Consider the following 18195-nt stretch of genomic DNA (forward strand, 5'->3'; position numbering starts at 1 on the left):
ACAACTGTCACATTTTGCTGTCATTTAAGGGCCAATATCATGAAGAATTTATTGTATCAAAGTTTTTGTATTCAATCTCATCAGACTGTTCCTGACTGTGTTGGATCACCTCTTGAGTGAGTCGGTGCGAGGTCAGAGTAACAACATTATAGACTTATTTTTGAAAAAGAGGTCAAAGTGCAAGACAACAACAATCTTATCTTTGATTTTCATGGAATGACAAAAAAGGAGGAGAGAACTTCAGCACAAACACAAAAACAGAGTGTAAACCGTCAACACTTATTAAGATATACCAGTTGTATTCACAACTGACAAACAAGCATTTCCAAAAAGGTTATTTTTTTGAGAGTTACAACTACTTGTGTGGTCATTGAATGCACCTCAAGTCATGCTCAGCACACAAGGGAGTTGACTTTTTCTGGTTAAATACTCAAATCCCTGTTTATAAAGCGAATTAAAAAGGAACATTCACAGAAAAATATGCGTCGCCCGTCCCTGAAGGTACGTTGGCTAAAATGAAGAGTAAGCTTTTGCCATACATGACTAAAATATATAATCATTCATCCATGGCTTCAAACATAATTAAACAATTTTAATGTCAATTGAATAGTTTCCATGTTTTTATTTTTAAAATGGCAAAGATACAACTGCTCTCTGTTGCACTTATCAAAACTGCTCAAAGAGTAGGAATGAAAAGTGAGGAAACATTGCTTTATATAAGAACTTAGTAGCACAAATTAAAAAAAAATAAAAGAACCAGATGTAATTTCGAGAACAAATTGCATAATTAAAGAATGTACACTGCTACTTCTAGCACTAGATGACCGTGTCCAAAAATTGACTGTCTTGTTCTCTGCTATTTCCCTACACATACGCATCACCAGAGTGTCATTTTTAGGATTGTCAGGGCAAAGAAATTAAGTCAACCAAAACGTTAGAAACTGGCTATTAACTAACCCCCAATATCAAGGGTGAGAAAACAACTACTGTTAAAGACAGTGGTGTCCGAACTCTTTAAAAAGAGGGACAGATTTGGTAAGATCAGATTATGTCTGAGCGGACAATTCAGCCTGGCATTCTTTGAACATTCTTTAAAAAAAAAGTTTTGCAATGCTTGGTGATCAGCGCCGTGACCACATGGCTTGCCTTTGTGGCATTTTCATTTGACTCGCATGGTCACGTGGAAAAGTGCTGCCGTACCGTTTAAACAGCTTCCTGTTGCTTTTCCTTTTCACAGCGGTGATTTCCAGATAGTATTTTGTAGTCAGCATGTTTTGCCCAGCATTGCTCTTGATAGTATATTATTTGAAAACAGCCACAGTCGGCAAATTAGGCAGACGCAGTTAATTTCGGTGAAAAATTCTCCAACTTCCACTTGTCCTGAAAGTGGCGGCCCTCACAATAAATTTTCCTTTTTTTTAATTAGCAGTCGTAAATGAGGTGGGTTCTCACAGAAGGCCAGAGGCAAGGGGGGCAAAGAGTCACTGCCATCATCTAGAGAAATGGTGATTATTATTAAAAAAAATTGTACAAATGTATTTCATACTGCAGTCAACATTATTGGCAGGCATTATTACTTTAGGATGAATAGGCTTTATCACTTTAAACATTAATATTATTTGAAGCCCTTTCACAACAAACTAAATGCATTTATACGAGCATATTTCTTCCTATGTTCAATGGTGATGACAGTTCTTAGAAAACAGAAGTCTCCAATGTGGTGTTCGTGGGCACCATGATGCCCCCTAAAGACAGCTGAGGGGTCCTCAGAACTGTTGTAAAAATAGCTCACTTGTGCTACGTCATTGATCATTTTCTAGTAAAATCACTTTTATTCTTTGCGTTTATTTTAATCTATTTTTAATAACTAGCCCGGTAACAACATAGTAATAACATGATACATTATTTTGGAAGTACATATAAATAAATTCCAGTTCATGAGCTTCAAGGAAGATCTATTCGAGCATTGATACTTGCGTTTAAGCAATCAATGAAGAGAATAGGAGAATCTATTCATTTATTAAACACGTTTATTTAAGCATATTTTTCTTTATTTACTTTACAGAAAATACAAGACACTAAATTCCAATTTATGGGTGTTATAATGCAAATGAGTAAAATAGTGCAGTTTTTTTTAGCTGGCTATTTTCCTACATTTTTTAGCTATTTAGAAAGCTGTTACTGATATTGGTCTGGAAAAAAAAATGGGATTCACCCGAAAAGCACATTACTTTAAAGATACTGAGTCTGAGAATGAGAAAGTGTCCAAACTTTTCAGAATGCGAGCCAGATTTGGTAAGCTGAAAATGTGAGGGCTGACTATTCAGTCTTACATTCTTTAATAATTTACCCTCTGTGAAATATTTGCAGTCCTTCGGCGTCGTGACCTCGAAGCTCTCCTTTGTAGCATTGTCATTTGACCCGCATGTTCTTGTGAAAAAGCACTGCTGTGCCGTTAAAAAGCTTCCAGTTGCTTCACCTTTTGGAGATGCCTGTTTATCACGATGAGAGTATGTTATCATTGAAGCCCGAGAGTGCCAGAATTGTATTTTTTTCAACGAACTAGCACGGCGTAAGCCAGGAGTGGACAACTATTTGGAGCGGGTGGGGCCGCATTGGATTAAAAGAATATGGACAAGGTGTCACGGTTGCCAATTGGCCCCGCCCGTTTGACACCAGCTGCAGCTCGTTGACTGATTGGCTTTCCTGCTATTTAAGCTCAGTGCTCTCACACACCCTCTGTCAGTCCGTCAACGAATCTCTGCACCTGCGAGGCGTGTGTTTTGACACTTTCCAGTTTCCTGCTTATGTATCCTGTCTGGTATCCGTCTATCTCGTCCTGCTTGTTATCAGACTCCAGTCTCCGGTGTCTGGTATCGATCTTGTCTGTCTCGCCCTGTCTGTTACCTTGCTAAAATTTCCAGTATCGAGCATCATCTCCGTCTACCTGTGTGATATCGTACTCCAGTCTCCTGAATCTGATATCAATCCTGTCTGTCCCGTCCTGTAAACCCCATCTGTCCGGTATCAGCTTGTGTATCTGGTATGGTTCTCGCCGGCCTCTGGCTTCCTGTTGTTCCACGCCAGACTTCTGACTGACCTCTTGAGCCCAGCGATTGCCAAATCACTGGCATTTGTGTTAACGTGCATGACTGCCCCATTTCCCGTAAAATAAAGCTTGTGTGAGAATCTTTACGCATCTGGGTCCTCCTCTGTTCCGGTTCTTGACACAAGGAGCTGATCCTGAGACCAGTTGAATGTTTTAATTTATGAATGAATATACATGCATATTTCTTTTTAAATAGATTAGTTTCATCAAATTGGTTTTGAAACACTCACAATTAAAGCAAAATATATTAAGTCACTGTTTTAAGTACTTAATTTGATATCTATTTTTTGTTTTTTCAACCCAAGCACCCCCCAAAAATAATAGCATTTTTAAAACTCTCTTTGAACACTTTTAACTTTCTTTTAACTCTTTTAACCATCTTTAAAGTATAGCCCTTAATCACAAAGAGTCTCAAAGGACTGCACAGGTTAAAGAAAACTGTAGCTAAATTATAAAAAAGTAAAATAAAACAAAAATATGAACAACCCAGCATAGGAATTTCTCCACCCCACACTAGAGGATTGGATTGGCTACTGTGACTTACGGAGTCTGTGGAGTATCATGGAAGCCCAAGAGTTCCATAATTCAATAAAAAATGAACATTGAATTGATAAAAGCAGCCTCTAAAAGAAGTTTATAGCAATCTATTTTCATACCTGTCAACCTGTACGTTTTTGCCGTACAAAGTACGTTTATTGTGGATTTTAAGACGTACAAGAAAATCTGTACAGAAAAACACAAATTTGTCAATTATGGGTACCATCCGGTATACACCGACTATCACGAAACGGCAAATCAATCAAGTCAAATGAGTTCGCCCCGGTTGCCTCTTTCTCTGTATCATTTTTTTCGTTGCAAACGAAGTGAGCGCTTTGATGCTATTGTGCACATGCATCTGCCGCCTAGGGATTTCCCATCATGCATCATTCCGTGGTAGTTGTGTAGTGAAAGGAAGTCCGTCTCTTTTTAGAGAATCGGCTTTTTCGGCTAAACTCATTTAGAAAGCATGCTCTCAAACGGCTCACTTGCTTTGATGCATTATATTACGAATTATTATGTTGTATAAAGAAGTTAAGAAAAAAAGGAAGTATAAAAGAAGAAAATGAAAAAAGACAGGTTTGTGGTTATCCCTTTAATCAGTATATTACCAACAAAATTTTAATGAAGAACATGAATTAATAATTTGAATAAGAACATTCTACTTAAATGGGAAATGGTAAATGGTCTGCATTTATATAGCGCTTTTCAAGTCAATGAAGATCTCCCAACGCGCTTTCCAATGTGCTTCACACTTATATTTTCATGTATTTTTTTCCTTCTACAGTGAACGTCCAAACTACTTAATTTTTGATTTTTTTTTTATAATAAACCTCATTCATGTCGAGCAACTCAGTACCTCACAACAAAATGTTAATTAACAATATATATGATATAACGAAAGACATACAATATAACATGTTAAACTACATAAATAAACACGCTTGAAAAAAATATGGTGTAAGATTATTTTGTAAGGGAAAATACGACAGTTTGTAAGGGCATGGAGCCGTGGAGCTTGACAGGTATGTATTTAAACAAAATGTTAACTATAATTCAATTGTAGATGTTATATACCTAAAACTGCCTCTGACAAACTTGTGCAACATCTGAAGTGGAGGAGAGTTGCACCTCCACGCGCGCGGACGTTTGCGTGAAATGGACTAGCGCGTCCACGCGAGTTGACTCCTCCCCGGCCGCAGTGATTAAATGGCACCAAGGCGACCGCACTTGAAATCAGTCATGGCGGGGGAGCTGTAAGTCAGGAGCATTATTAGCATCGTGGCACGTCCACCGCACAACATCTCATTTCATTTTTCATATGTGAAATCTGAATATCAACAAGAAGCATGAAGACAATCCTTGCAGCTTACTCGGGCGTGCTCAAAGGTAAGAACTCGCACCAATTCTGGGACACATGATACCGTTTTCTTTTGACTAATGTCAACAATTTTAAAAATAAAAAATGCTGACTTCTCATTTTAATTTTCATTTCATATTGGCAGTTTCCCTGTGTATTTTTACCTATGTTCTGTTATCCCTTATACAAAGTTCAAAAACATGAAAGAGCCCTAGTTAATCGCCTGACTAGTGGTGCAGAGAATGGATAAAAGAACCTGTCCCCAAGTAAATCTAAAACTAAAATGAAGCAAACCCGTGTTTTTTTTCTTCAGGGGGTACTTTGGTTTATTTCAAAAGTATTCAGTACACACGTGCCGACTGTGTCACTGTTTAAAGAGGACTTATCAACTTTGTACTTTGCTGACCGCTTCTTACTGGATAACACAAATCATGACAAATAAACCAAAATGCCCCGCTAAGTGATAAGACTGAGGGTGGCCAGATCCATCTAAATATCAATCTTATCTATACTTGGAGCAAATCAAAATTATTGGCTTGATATCGATACTGTCTTCCCATTTTGACTACAATCATGTTGTCAGTGGTTTGTAAGTTTATATATACTGAATATTATAACTCTCAAATTGCATCCAATTGTGTTTACGCTTTATTTTCACTAAAGTAATCCCTGTTTTATCGTAAGCTTGCCTTCCAATAAGAACCCACCATAGTCAAAATCCACAATTGGCGCCACCAGCCTGTACTTGCCTAAGACACACAGCAGGCAATGGTGACCCTACGACCTTAGTGGTTAAGGGATTCAACCAACCAACCAACCAACTCTTTACATTGAAACCAAAGAACTAACCCTATTTTCAGGCTCCAGCATTTGTCTGATATATAAAAGTATAATGAAAATTATATATATTGACAACAACTTCTGTATTGTCAAATTCTAATCATCAAAATAATCTTGCTGCTATACTATATTGCACACAGAGGCTGAAAGGATTTCTGGGCACAACTTTTTTTTATTTGGATAATATCTTGTCGCCGTGACACAGCGGATGGATGGTTCGCTCGACCCGCAGTGCTGAGGCCCAGGTTTCCAGCCCCCCCGTAACTGTACTCACTTAATTTTCAAAATATTGTGCAATGGAAAGTATTTTATTTGTCGTGTTGATTGATTTTGTTTTACGGTTTTTATTTTTGTTACGTTACTGCTTTTTTGGTTTGACTCTCTTGACTTGTGTTCCTGTGTGAAACAATTGTTGCCGTTGAAGTATTTCGTTTTGTTTTTACATTATATTGTTTACATTATTGCACTTTCTGACTTAACCTTTTATTGCACTATATTTTGAAACTTTTCATATTGACTTTGTTCCAGTTCTATTTTCGTTACTTTCGTGCTTTTTGGGTTTAACACTCTTGCTCTGATAGAGGTGTAATAGAAATGTTTACATTTTTATACTGTTAGTGTTAGTTATTTAATTAAAAAATAGAACCCTTTTTAGTGGATAGAATATTTGTACCACATTTATCATAATTAGAAATAAACTAACTCAAGCAAAGAAATATCAATGTCGGCTAATAACCTGTACTTGGATCAGATTAAAACCAAAATGTCCAGTTTTGCCCACCCCTAGTTTAGACAGTCGATAGAATTGATTACTGCCTTTAAAATAATTACTTATTCACAGAAGTTGCGCTAAAATAATTGTGCCCTATCCGTTAGTATATTATCTCAGAGAAATGCAGCATTTAATGATTTGTGTAACCTTCTGTAGGGTTTTTTCAGCAATTTTTACAAGCAATGTATTTGCAGATCCCATTGGAAGAAAAGGGTACCAATTTGGCCTGCATAAAAATAAAAATCGATTGACAAGGGAAAAATACAGGGACTCAAAAATTTATATTTTATGCATTATTTTCAGTAGTGAGCAGAATCCTTCTGGTTTTCTGAGGAGGAAAAAATGCCTTTGCAAAAGTACCCAACATATAGATATACCCTTTCATTAATCAAATTCCCTAAACAAGGTTTTCAACATTTTACATTTAGATCACATTTAAAAAAAACATAACAAAATACAACTTACAATGGAATTCTATAGTACAAAAATTGTATATTTCCTATTTTGTCTTTGTAACAAAATGTGCTACCGGCCCCTTACAAAATTGAGAAGGACGGCATGATGTCAGTTTGATCATAAACACTTTTTTGATGTTAAAACAAAAAAGGATATTCCTTACAAATGTTACAATTTCAAAATATTTCAAAAGGACACTTTTGAAGGAAGGCAGGAACTACATCACTACGTTGAATATATCTGTACACACCACTGATTTTTTCATTTTATTTTTATAGATATTTAAACGAATTGGCTTACACGCATGGTTCGCACAGGTGCTTAAACCTTTAAATGCTTGCATTTTAAAGTTGTGTTTTCAAATATTATAGTGCTTGCATTTTGGATCATTCTTTTTTAAATGCTTGAAATTGTTACCATGTTTCTCAACAAGTGTGCTTGAAAAATGTCACCGATGCTGGTCCCTGGTGGCTAACTTTGCTATTGCATTTCTTCTTCCCTAATTATAAACTGCAGCTGGCATTGTTTTGTACGACATTGTCCTTTCTGCGCCCCAGATTAAAAACATGAAAATAACGTTTTATGAAGTAAGTACGACAAGATAAAGCTTTGTTTGTTCGATTCCCGGCTCCTCCGTGTTACATGTCGAAGTGTCCTTGGGCAAGACACTGAATCCCTAATGCCCCCAATAAGCAGGTCGGCGCCTTGCATAGCTGCATGGCCGCTATTTGTGTGCGAATGTGTGTAAATGGTTAAGTGTAAAGCACATTGTAAAGCGCTTTGGGAGGTCTTCATTGACTTGAAAAGTGCTATATAAATGCAGACCATTTACCATGTTTCCATCGTTATCATTTTTTTGCTACTTCCTTTAGCGTCTTGGAACCCAAAGTTAATAAAGTACACAAAAGTATTGTATTGTACTTGCTCACAAAGTCAGCACAAAAAAATGGATATTCTGAACTAAACGAAGTGAGAGAGATGAATACTTTTTGGGAGAGAGCCCGGCCAATAGCATTTGGGCATTTTCATGATGTTGTGACACAAACCAGTAGCAGATCAGCATCTTAAATAGCGTTGAGCAATAGCAGACAGGCATCTTGGAGAAGTAACTTGTTATACACATGAACATTGCAAAGTTTGAATTTGGCAACTTATTGCAGCTTGGTCATCCTGGATGTGCGCCCGTTGTCAAGGTTTCTTTATTTTCCTCATGCCTAAGTAATTAAGTTTTTCCTTGCCCTCATGTAGGTTTTAGATCAGGGGATGGTGTAATAATAGTCTGTAGTTTGCAATGATCTGTAGTCTTTGCAGTCCTTTGAGACTCCTTGTGCTTAAAGGCTATACAAATAAATGACTTGACTTACCGATATAGAGAGAGAGATTTGTCTAAAAAATATTTACACACATATTGTTCAAATCCATATTTGCGGTTTCGTCAAGATCTAAAAATTATATGTGTGGATAAATGCCACAAAAGATGAAAAAAAAATCACATGTGTAAATCACAGATCTATTTGTGGCTCTGCAAAACACACGGTTCACACTGGATGTGGTCTTGTAATGGTACTGAAAAAAATTTAAAAGTTGGTTTTGAAAGTCCTTAAAAAGTGCTTGAATTTGGTCATGAAAAGTGTGTATGAACCCTGTATGCATTACTAATCCTGTTTCCCCCATAACAGTGAGCCCAACTACTCTGCAGGTACAATGCCCTGGTGCTGAGTTATTTTCAGTGCAGACTGATGGGATTAGTCAGGTCTTCAACAGAGTTTATATTGGCTTTCATTCCTACTTGACTCTTAACTATAGCCCCTAGTTAGCCAGCAGTCTTTGCGTATCACTTGATAGTTATACTTCAATTTCTTTGCAGGTTTCAACTATTCTTTTTAGGGCTATAGATGTATACCAGCTTTTCCGCACTATAAGGTGCACACGATTTAAGGCGAACCCCCCAAAATGTTCTTGTGTTAGGCGCACAGAATTAACAGTATGGGCGAAGGTTGCATAAAAAATGAACACATTTGAATTAAAATATTTTATTTAATACAACACTATGACATCTGGTTTCACCACCAACATTTATTAATTCATTCATAAATGGTTACTGTGCTGTTCTCACTCCTAAGTATCCCTTTTTTCACCAACTGGACAGCTAGAGAAAGACACCCCAAATAAGCTGACTTATTTTCTTTAGTTTCTGTTGATTCGGAAAATGGCCTTAACCATAAACCTCATAAGGTCACCGTAAAACTAAAAACTAAACTAGAAACAAAGTGCAAAAAAGTTATGTTAGCTTGCTAACCATACAGATACATTCGGTACCATTAACACAAATCTATCAATTATTCACAAAATATTTCATACTTACAATTATTGTCAAAAGTGAAAACAAAAGAGGATTTGCAATGATTATATTAACCACAGGAAGACACTTGAGAATACTGTTTCTCAAAGGCAGAACAGTTACCTGTGTATGCAGTATCATTCAATTTTAACTATCCATATCCAATTTTATCCATCGTACTTTCACGGTATATAAGACTCACTGGATTATAAGCCACACATTGAATTTTTTGGCCATGTTGGTGTTTTAGGGTGCGCCATAAAGTCCAGAGAATATGGTATATATATTTTTTCTATGTGACTATTGATTATTTTCCCCCCATTTCATTAACACTCCACTTATTGAAACATTAATATTTTGTTTGTTTGTTTGTTTGTACATGATTCAATTGTTTGTTTGTTTGTACATGATTCAAATTGAATCTTTTCTTCCGGCGCCGTCACGAATGGCAGCCACTCCAGCAGCTCCCGTGTTATTTTCGATTGTTCTCGATTGTTCTCAGCTCAGGGATGCTGCTGGAAATGTGAATTTCCCTTCGGGGATGAACAAAGTATCTATCTATCTGTGCAGGCACCGGCTCCAGCATCCTATCCTCCTTGCAGGACCTGCCCTTGGCTTTTTGGCCATGCGGATCCAGAATGGAGAAACATCTCCAGGCCATCTCTGTACTTCAGTGGGTCATCACCTTTTTAGCACTGGGTACGTGCATGTCGGTAATTTCACATTTCAGTTATCGTATTTATGTGTGTATAACGCACACACCTGTGTAACATGCAGCCCTATTTTTTTTAAATCAAAAAGCTGTGTAAAATTATGTTTCACTTTTCCAAGCTTAAACTAAGCATTGTAAGTAACATTGTTTAAAACGTGCCGCCATGATAGAAACTCATTATTGACAACGTCAACTATGAACTCGATGCCCACATAAGGTTTGAATTGTATTATATTGTTGTTCTTTTTGCGTTGATTTGTATCTTTCAGGACGACTTTGATTTTTCCATTCCCTGACATTGGTCTCTTGTACCGTGAATAAAATTAGTTTGATAATGATAAAAAAAAATCCTTTGCCTTTTCGGATGGTGTTTATATCACTCGTATTTTAGTGGTTAGGATTCGGTGTTCTCACTGCAACGACCCGGGTTCGCTTTCCATTGCATCCAATGTTTTGCAATTGTGGTCAGCGATATTTCTTGACTGATAGAATAGAATAGAATAGAATAGAATATACCTTTATTATCATTGTTACAAAATAGGTTGAACATATTGTGACAACGAAATTGGACGTGACACTCCAGTTGCACAATTTACAGTAAGGATAACAGAAAACAAAAAAAGATAAAGGATAATTTACACAAGAGAGTGTGGGCATGTAGGGTGTTTACATACAGTTTGGGGATTGTATTAGTGCAATATGCGGTAGTGCAAAATAGGCAATATTGTGCAAAGTAAGCATAGGCATGAATACAATTTTACATCAATACTTGCACAAATATGGTAAAATGAATGTTATGGTAATAACAAAAAAAAAACCTTATTTATAATGTGCACCTGAACTTTGAGTTGTGTAAAAAAAGTGCGTTGTACACCAGTAAATACGATAATTGACGAGAAAGCCAAACCAGACCTAAAGAATTAGCATGCCGTCTCATTAGTAGAGACTAATCTTCATGTGTATGTGCATACTAATGCCGGGTCTTGTGGCCTATTCTGTCGTCTTTGTACTGATCTAGATCAGTGTTTTTCAACCTTTTCTGAGCCAAGGCATACTTATTATTTAATTTTATTAAATAATCTCGAGCCAGGGCAGCACGGCGGCGCAGTGGTTAGCGCTTGTGCGGCACAGTTCATGTCATGGGAACCTGTCGTGGGTTCAAATCCAGCTCCAGACATCCTGTGCGGAGTTTGTATGTTCTCCCCGTGCTTGCGTGGGTTTCCTCCGGGCACTCCGGTTTCCTCCCACAATCCAAAAACATGCATTTCAGGTGAATTGGCCGGTCCAAATTGTCCCTAGGTGTAAATGAGCGAATGAGTTGTCTGTCCCTGTGTGCCCTGCGATTGGCTGGCAACCAGTTCAGGGTGTCCCCTGCCCAGTGCCCGGAGATGGCTGGGATGGGCTCCAGCCCCCCCGCGACCCTAATGAGGATAAGCGGTACGGCTGATGAGATGAATCTCGAGCCACACGGTCAGTTGAAAATGTTTAAAATGTCACATCTAACTTTCATTTTATTTTTAAAGCTTAAATGGACAATGTGTTCCGTTTTTTTCTTCAGTAAAATAACTTAATTATAATTGAAAATACATGCAAGCTTCTTTACCTTATTCCATTTATTTTTTTCTTTTCCAGGCAAACTTAAAGGTATTTTATATTTGTGCCTGTACTAAAGTGTTATGTGTTCCCACTTACTGATATGGATGAAAGTTAGTTACTTGGTTGGTCACTAGGAAAAAAACAATGGCATGTTCTTTATTTGCAGCACACTACACAAGTTCTCACGGCACACGAGTGTGCCCCGGCACACTTGTTGAAAAACATCTAGAACAGGGGTCTCCAACCTTTTTCAAGCTGAGAGCTATTTTTTGCGACTAATTAGCGCAAAAGGCACCCAGTTTGACATGAATTACTAAAATAGCAACTTAGATGGCTTGCTAAATAGCCAAAAAGTAGTTTGATGGCATGCTAGAAAAGTAAACGGGTAAAAAACTAAAATGAGCTACATAGCTGGCTAATAAAGGGGGCCAAAATTTTGTCAAGTCACTTTTATATGTATAGCCCTTAATCACAAGGAGTCTCAAAGGGCTGCACAGACCACCGACTATTGTAAACTACAGACTATTATTAGACCATCCCCTGCTCTAAAACCTACATGAGGGCAAGGAAACATGAGGCAAAAAAGATCAAATGTTCGCTACATAGCCTGCAAAAAATGTTAAAAGTTGGCTCGATCGCTTGCTAAATAGCTACAAATGTGGGAAGGTAACTAGCTACAAAACTAAAAAGTTAGCCTGATAGCTAGTTTAAGAAACTGCATTTTCTGCTTATTCGCTTTACAAAACTCATAAATTGGAATTTAGTTTGTTGTATTTCTTGTAAAATAAATCAATAAAAAAATGAATAAATGTGTTTGATACATGAATATACTCTCATTCTATGCTTTTAATTAATTGCTTAAAATAATTATCAGTACTTGAAATTGTCCACGAAGCCCATGAACCGGGATTTATTTATTTGAGTTTCTTATTATTTTTATAATATTACTATGTTATAACTATGTTAATACCAGTTTAATTGTTAAAAATATGGCTAAATAGACTCAGCCAACCAATAAAAAATGATTTTACTAGAAAATCACAATGACCCAGCTCCACAGGCACCTCAGCTGTCCCTGGGCGCACCACGTTGGAGACCCCTGGTCGACATGAATACTTTTGAGTTCCCATTCTTGGTTTTTCACAGTCCTCCCCCTCCTCTTTTAGGGGCAGTCTGCACTGTGCTGCTAATCTACATGTTCTGGACTGATTGTTGGCTTATCGCTGCCCTTTACACCGCCTGGCTCATTGTTGACTGGAACACCCCAAAACAAGGTATTTCCAAAGGGTCGCTCACTGTTTTTGAACAACAAACATGTGATTTGACTAACGGACCTAATCATCATGAAAAAGTTCCAAGCAGGGTTTAGAAATGGGTGCTTGAAATCCTCGTAAAAACTGGAATTTTAATGTGGTTTTCAAAGTCAGGAAAATGCTTGAATTTTGGGTGAAAATCTTGAAAATGCTTTGAAGATGTTGCCATTGCCATGTTTCCTGGCAGTCTGATGCTATAGATGACGGAATAGATGAAGAAAAATGTTTAAAAAATATGAAAATATTGTCAACACGCCTGCTCTGGTGGCTTTTCATTATGATGTCATGCGAAGCGTCACCGCCCCCTACTGGTCGAACCTAAAAGGACAGCTCAATTTAGAAACTGCTCACTGAGAACAGCCTTTCGGCTACCCAAACGGCTGTTTTTTTAATGATGTATTGACAATCATAATAAAACATTATGCACCCAATTATTTAGTAATTGGTAATTTTATGAAAAACACTTGAAATATAAATTAAAATATTCACTGATCTCCCAAAACAAGTTGTAAAACGCAAAACAATTTTGGCTTTTTACTCACTGTATAGCTTGAGGTGGGACAACAATACAAAATGTGTGAAATGTGTGGGGGGCAACTGTTATCAGCGGTGAGTGGTATACTTTGTGAAGTTTAAAACTGTTCAGGCGATGCATATTGAAAGATGCTATTTTTGCAGTGTGAACTCCTGTGATACTAGTTATGAATATATCAATCCATACATTATCTGCACTGCTTATCTTCAGTAGGGTCACGGGGTTGCTGGAGCCTATTCTATCTATTTTCGGGCAGGGGAGACCCTGAACTGGTTGCCAGCCAGTCACAGGGCACACAGAGACAGGCAACTCACTCGCTCATTCATACCTAGGGACAATTTGGACCAGCCAATTAACCTGACGTGCATGTTTTTTGGATGCGGGAGGAAACCGGAGTGCCCGGAGGAAACCCACGCAGGCACGGAGAGAACATGAAAACTCCACACGGGGAGGTTGCGGCAGCTGGACTAGAACCCCGAACGTCCGCAGACCCACCCACCATGCCGCATAGTTAGGAATTTTAAAAAGTAATTAGTTATAGTTACTCACTGCTCCTTCCAAAAAAGTGTTTGTAACTGAATTACTCCAAAGTAAAAGTAACTAGTTACCAGGAGAAGGAACTAATTTTGTTCCTTTAAAAAGCTGTTGTATGTCAAAAATATTTATTGCACCTCAACAGCAACAGATTTATCCTACACTTGAAGCGCAACAAAAAGAAACAGAAAACAATCTAATAAAATTGTCAAGAACCAGAACAGGATCAGGACCCAAATGCGTGATGTTTCTCACACAAGCCTTTTATTTTATGGAAAATGGGGAGTCATGTATATTAGGCAGCAGTCTGGCGTGGAATGATAGGTAGCCAGAGGCCGACGAGATCGATACCAATTGCCCGAGCAGATATCAGACAGATGGCGTCCATACCTGACAGGACGGGACAGACACGATTGATATCATAAAGGGATAACGGAATTAAACAGGACAAACTAGACGGGAACCAAACTGGAATCGGTAATTAAACAGGACATAATAAACAGGAACCATACCGGACAGGAAATACCAACAGGAAACAGGACCGAGTCAAAACCCACGCCTTGCGGGGCAGATGTTCGATGACAGACTGACCAAGGAAGAGTGAGAGCACTGAGCTTAAATAAACAGAAAGCCAATCTTTAAACGAGCCGCGGCTGGCGCCACACGGGCGGCGCCAATTGGGCGCCATGGCAACCGTGACAAAAATAACAATCAGCATGCACATAAACACCTAAAACATACGGAAACGTGCGCAAAACATGCGTGAAAAAAATAAAACGTAAACCTGCACCAAAACGTATGTGAAAGCGCACCAAAACTTATGTATTTTAGTCCGATTTCCCTGTTACTGAAAAAAGAACGCCGTTATTCCCAACAATGCAGACGTGTACTTTGAATTTCTTTTAAATTTTAATTTTTAACAAAATCTAACAGGTGTTAAGAATAACCGGCCATGTCTACATTAACACACTCTCAAGCTCGTCAACTTAGTCGACGCTGTGAAGGTAAAATCATGTTCACCTTAAATTCAATGTAAATTAGTAAAATTCCACCCGGTGCTAGGGAGTAAGTGTAATTAAAAGTACACTGTGTAATATTGGACCACTAAATGGCACTGTAATGCGAACAAAAAACAGTCCCAAATGATGATGCCAGACAAACATGCCCGCGACTACTACGTAAGTATAGATTTTACTATGTTGCCGAAATACAAATTTCTCGAACAATGAATATTTTTAAAAATATCAGTGTGATAATTCATGAATTTTGTCCCATTATTCAAATGAGTGCTTTCTTTTTCCTGAATGAAGGTTTTGTACCATAAGAAGGAACTAAATATCACACACTGTCCCTTTTAATGTGTAAATAATTAGACTCACGCTGCAAGGAGTAGTACCAGAACAAAAAAGCTCAAAAATGCATGATTATTTTCCAATAGCTGTCAGTTTTACGAAAGAATATATTTAAAATATAAAGAATAGGAGGTTGACAGTTCATTTTTATTTATTTTTTCCCCCAGTCATTTATAGCTAATGGGGATAAAAGACTAAAACATTTATGCCTTATGTTAGCTTCAAGGCTAAGTACGAGAAAGCAATTAGCAAGATGGATTTGATCTGCCATTCGAGAGTACTGTGTTTTTGATGTAAAGCTATATTAGTTACAAACCCATTGGCATGGAGTGTCTAGTGGCCCAGGGGCTATCTGTAGCCCGCGCACCATTTTCATTGGCTCGCGTATATGCTGAAAAAATGATGTGCTCCCCCAAAATGTGTTTGATAGGTGGTACCGCTTTTTCTTAATATCCAAAAACGAAAAAGAATACAATTTCTGGCAGTAAAAACGTTATGTTCATAAAATTGATCATTTTTTCAAACTTCTGTATTCCTGTAAAAAATATATAGTGAAATTACCCTCGTTACCTTCAATTTTTTGCGTGTTACCCTAGAGCAGTGTTTTTCAACCTTTTTTTTTTCACGTTGGAAAAATTGTGCGGCAAACCACTAACCAAAAATGTTATAAAATGACACTGAACAGTATGTTTAATTACGATACAATTTATAATACCCCCAGTTTTTACAGCACAGACACTTGACAATTACATATTCTCAGAAAATGATTCATCAATGTTTTATTAAATTTTACATTTGAAAAAGTGAGATTGGATAATTTCTCACGGCACACCTGACGATCTCTCATGGCACTTTAGACCAGGGGTGGCGAACACGCGGCTCTAGAGCCGCATTCGGCTCTTGGCCAATAAGAATGCGGCTCTTTGCCTCATCATATTTTCTATATACTGTGGCTCTTTGCCTCGTTTCATGTTTAGTTTTTTTCCCCCTCTTGAAACACACTAGAGTCCATCAGAGTTAGTAACAAATAATAAAGAATATTTTGAAATTAATTTGGCAGATTTGTTGTTTTTATGCTGCTCCTGACACATAACTGACTGCCAATCATCTGCGTAGGTTACGTCTAATGCTGGGAAATTAAGTAAACATTTCATGAGCATGCAGACTGTTACCCTCAGGGTCAAAATGTTAAAATGCAAAGCGTAACGGAAATAGTGTTATGTGTTATTTTATGTGTGTTATGGTAAATAATATGTTTTTAATTGTGTGTGTATCTGTCTGTCATGGCAGGTCAGTGCGTGGTGTGGCTCCTTGACTCTCACAGTTAAGAATTTCGGCTCTTTGTGTCAAACGTGTTCGCCACCCCTGCTCTAGTGTGTCGCAGCACAATGGTTGAAAATCATTGCCTTAGACTAAGGGTGTCCAACGTGAAATAGATGGAAGGGCCATGTAAAACATAATCAGCTACATGTTGAGGGGCGAACTGATAGAATGTTAAAAACGTTTTAAATGACGTTTACAGTAAATAGAACCTACTAAAGACCTAACAAATATATATCAAAATGATTAGATAAATAAATATGGTTCTGACAGTTAATTTTTGACTGTTTTGGAGTATACTAATCAAAGCTAGTATACCTCCCACACTACAGCCTTATTTCACTTATTTACAACATGTTCTGTGAACAGGTGGCAGGCGCTCTTCATGGGTCAGAAGTTGGACGGTGTGGACATACTTTCGGGACTATTTTCCAATTCAGGTAAGTCATCTGAATCTATTCAAAAGAAATGAATGGGAAAGGTATGATTGTCTAATTGTGGAAAAAAAGAATACAACACCAACTGCTGACTCAATTGTTATTCATTTCAGGTTATGATCAGGTGTGACATAATAGATAAACTTATCAGAGGTCATGCTGTCTCTTAAAGGGGTTATAAAATACATGTATTTTTTCAATTAGTCTCAGAATGTGTAGTGTTCCTCCCCACAATCTTGCACATATGTTGCATAATACCACGCGTCGCTGGACTCGAAAGATTTAGTCTCAAAGTTGACCAATTTGGGTTATATCCTGTTGAGCTGTCATGTCACCAGATAGACTTATTACAACCGTGGGTCCCGTTGAAAAACAGACGGCCATTGTAATAAACCGCAATTTCAAAGTGCTCATTTCTGCTTGGACAAATTGGAAATTTGCTCACTGTGTCAATGGGTGACTTGTCCAATTTGCATGCCTTGATCATCGAAAGCTGCGTGAGGTATCGTGTACAGCGTGCATTCCTTTTTTGCCTTTGCCTTTTTTAAGCAGGTGATTGTGACATTTCCTTTGTGTTTTTCGTCACGTGTCTTACAATTGGTGTAATATTGTCCAGATAGCTCCCCGTTACCATACAGTTTTCTGAAGGCCTCCAGTTTTGTTTGGTCCAGGTTAGCCCCATAAGAAGTCAGCTAGCTGGCAAGCCTGCTTTGACCATTATTTTATTCCCGCTAGAGTCGCGTTGTTTGCCCTGGCCGTTTTTCATTGTAGGTTGTTTTACTACATATTTTCGGTCGACCGGTATCCTGTTTTTCTGCCGATCAGTCAGTTAGCCCTCTTTAGTGGCTGGCTAGCCTGGCTGTTGTAGGTTCCCAGTTATCCTGGCTGCTCACTGCATGCTTTTGGTCGACCAGCCTCTCGTTTTTCCACCGATTGGTCAGGTTAGCCCTTTTTAGCAGCCAGATAGCCTCCCGGTCCCAG

The 18195-nt window shown here is 38.0% G+C and overlaps 1 protein-coding gene across 1 annotated transcript in view; it reads left to right on the top strand.

Annotated features, from left to right (window-relative positions):
• The first annotated feature begins 4831 nt into the window (after positions 1-4831).
• The window catches only part of dgat2 (diacylglycerol O-acyltransferase 2), a 32128-nt gene continuing 18764 nt past the window's right edge, over positions 4832-18195 (top strand). The window contains exons 1-4 of the mRNA XM_088321365.1: positions 4832-5035; positions 9986-10114; positions 12890-12997; positions 17147-17217. Coding sequence (XP_088177491.1) covers positions 4996-5035; positions 9986-10114; positions 12890-12997; positions 17147-17217 — 348 coding nt within the window. The 5' untranslated portion in view covers positions 4832-4995. The remainder of the gene's footprint in view (positions 5036-9985; positions 10115-12889; positions 12998-17146; positions 17218-18195) is intronic.

Source organism: Urocampus carinirostris, chromosome 17 (assembly GCF_059441175.1).
Source record: "Urocampus carinirostris isolate Australia breed hairy pipefish chromosome 17, RoL_Ucar_1.0, whole genome shotgun sequence".
NCBI classification, from domain to species: domain Eukaryota; kingdom Metazoa; phylum Chordata; class Actinopteri; order Syngnathiformes; family Syngnathidae; genus Urocampus; species Urocampus carinirostris.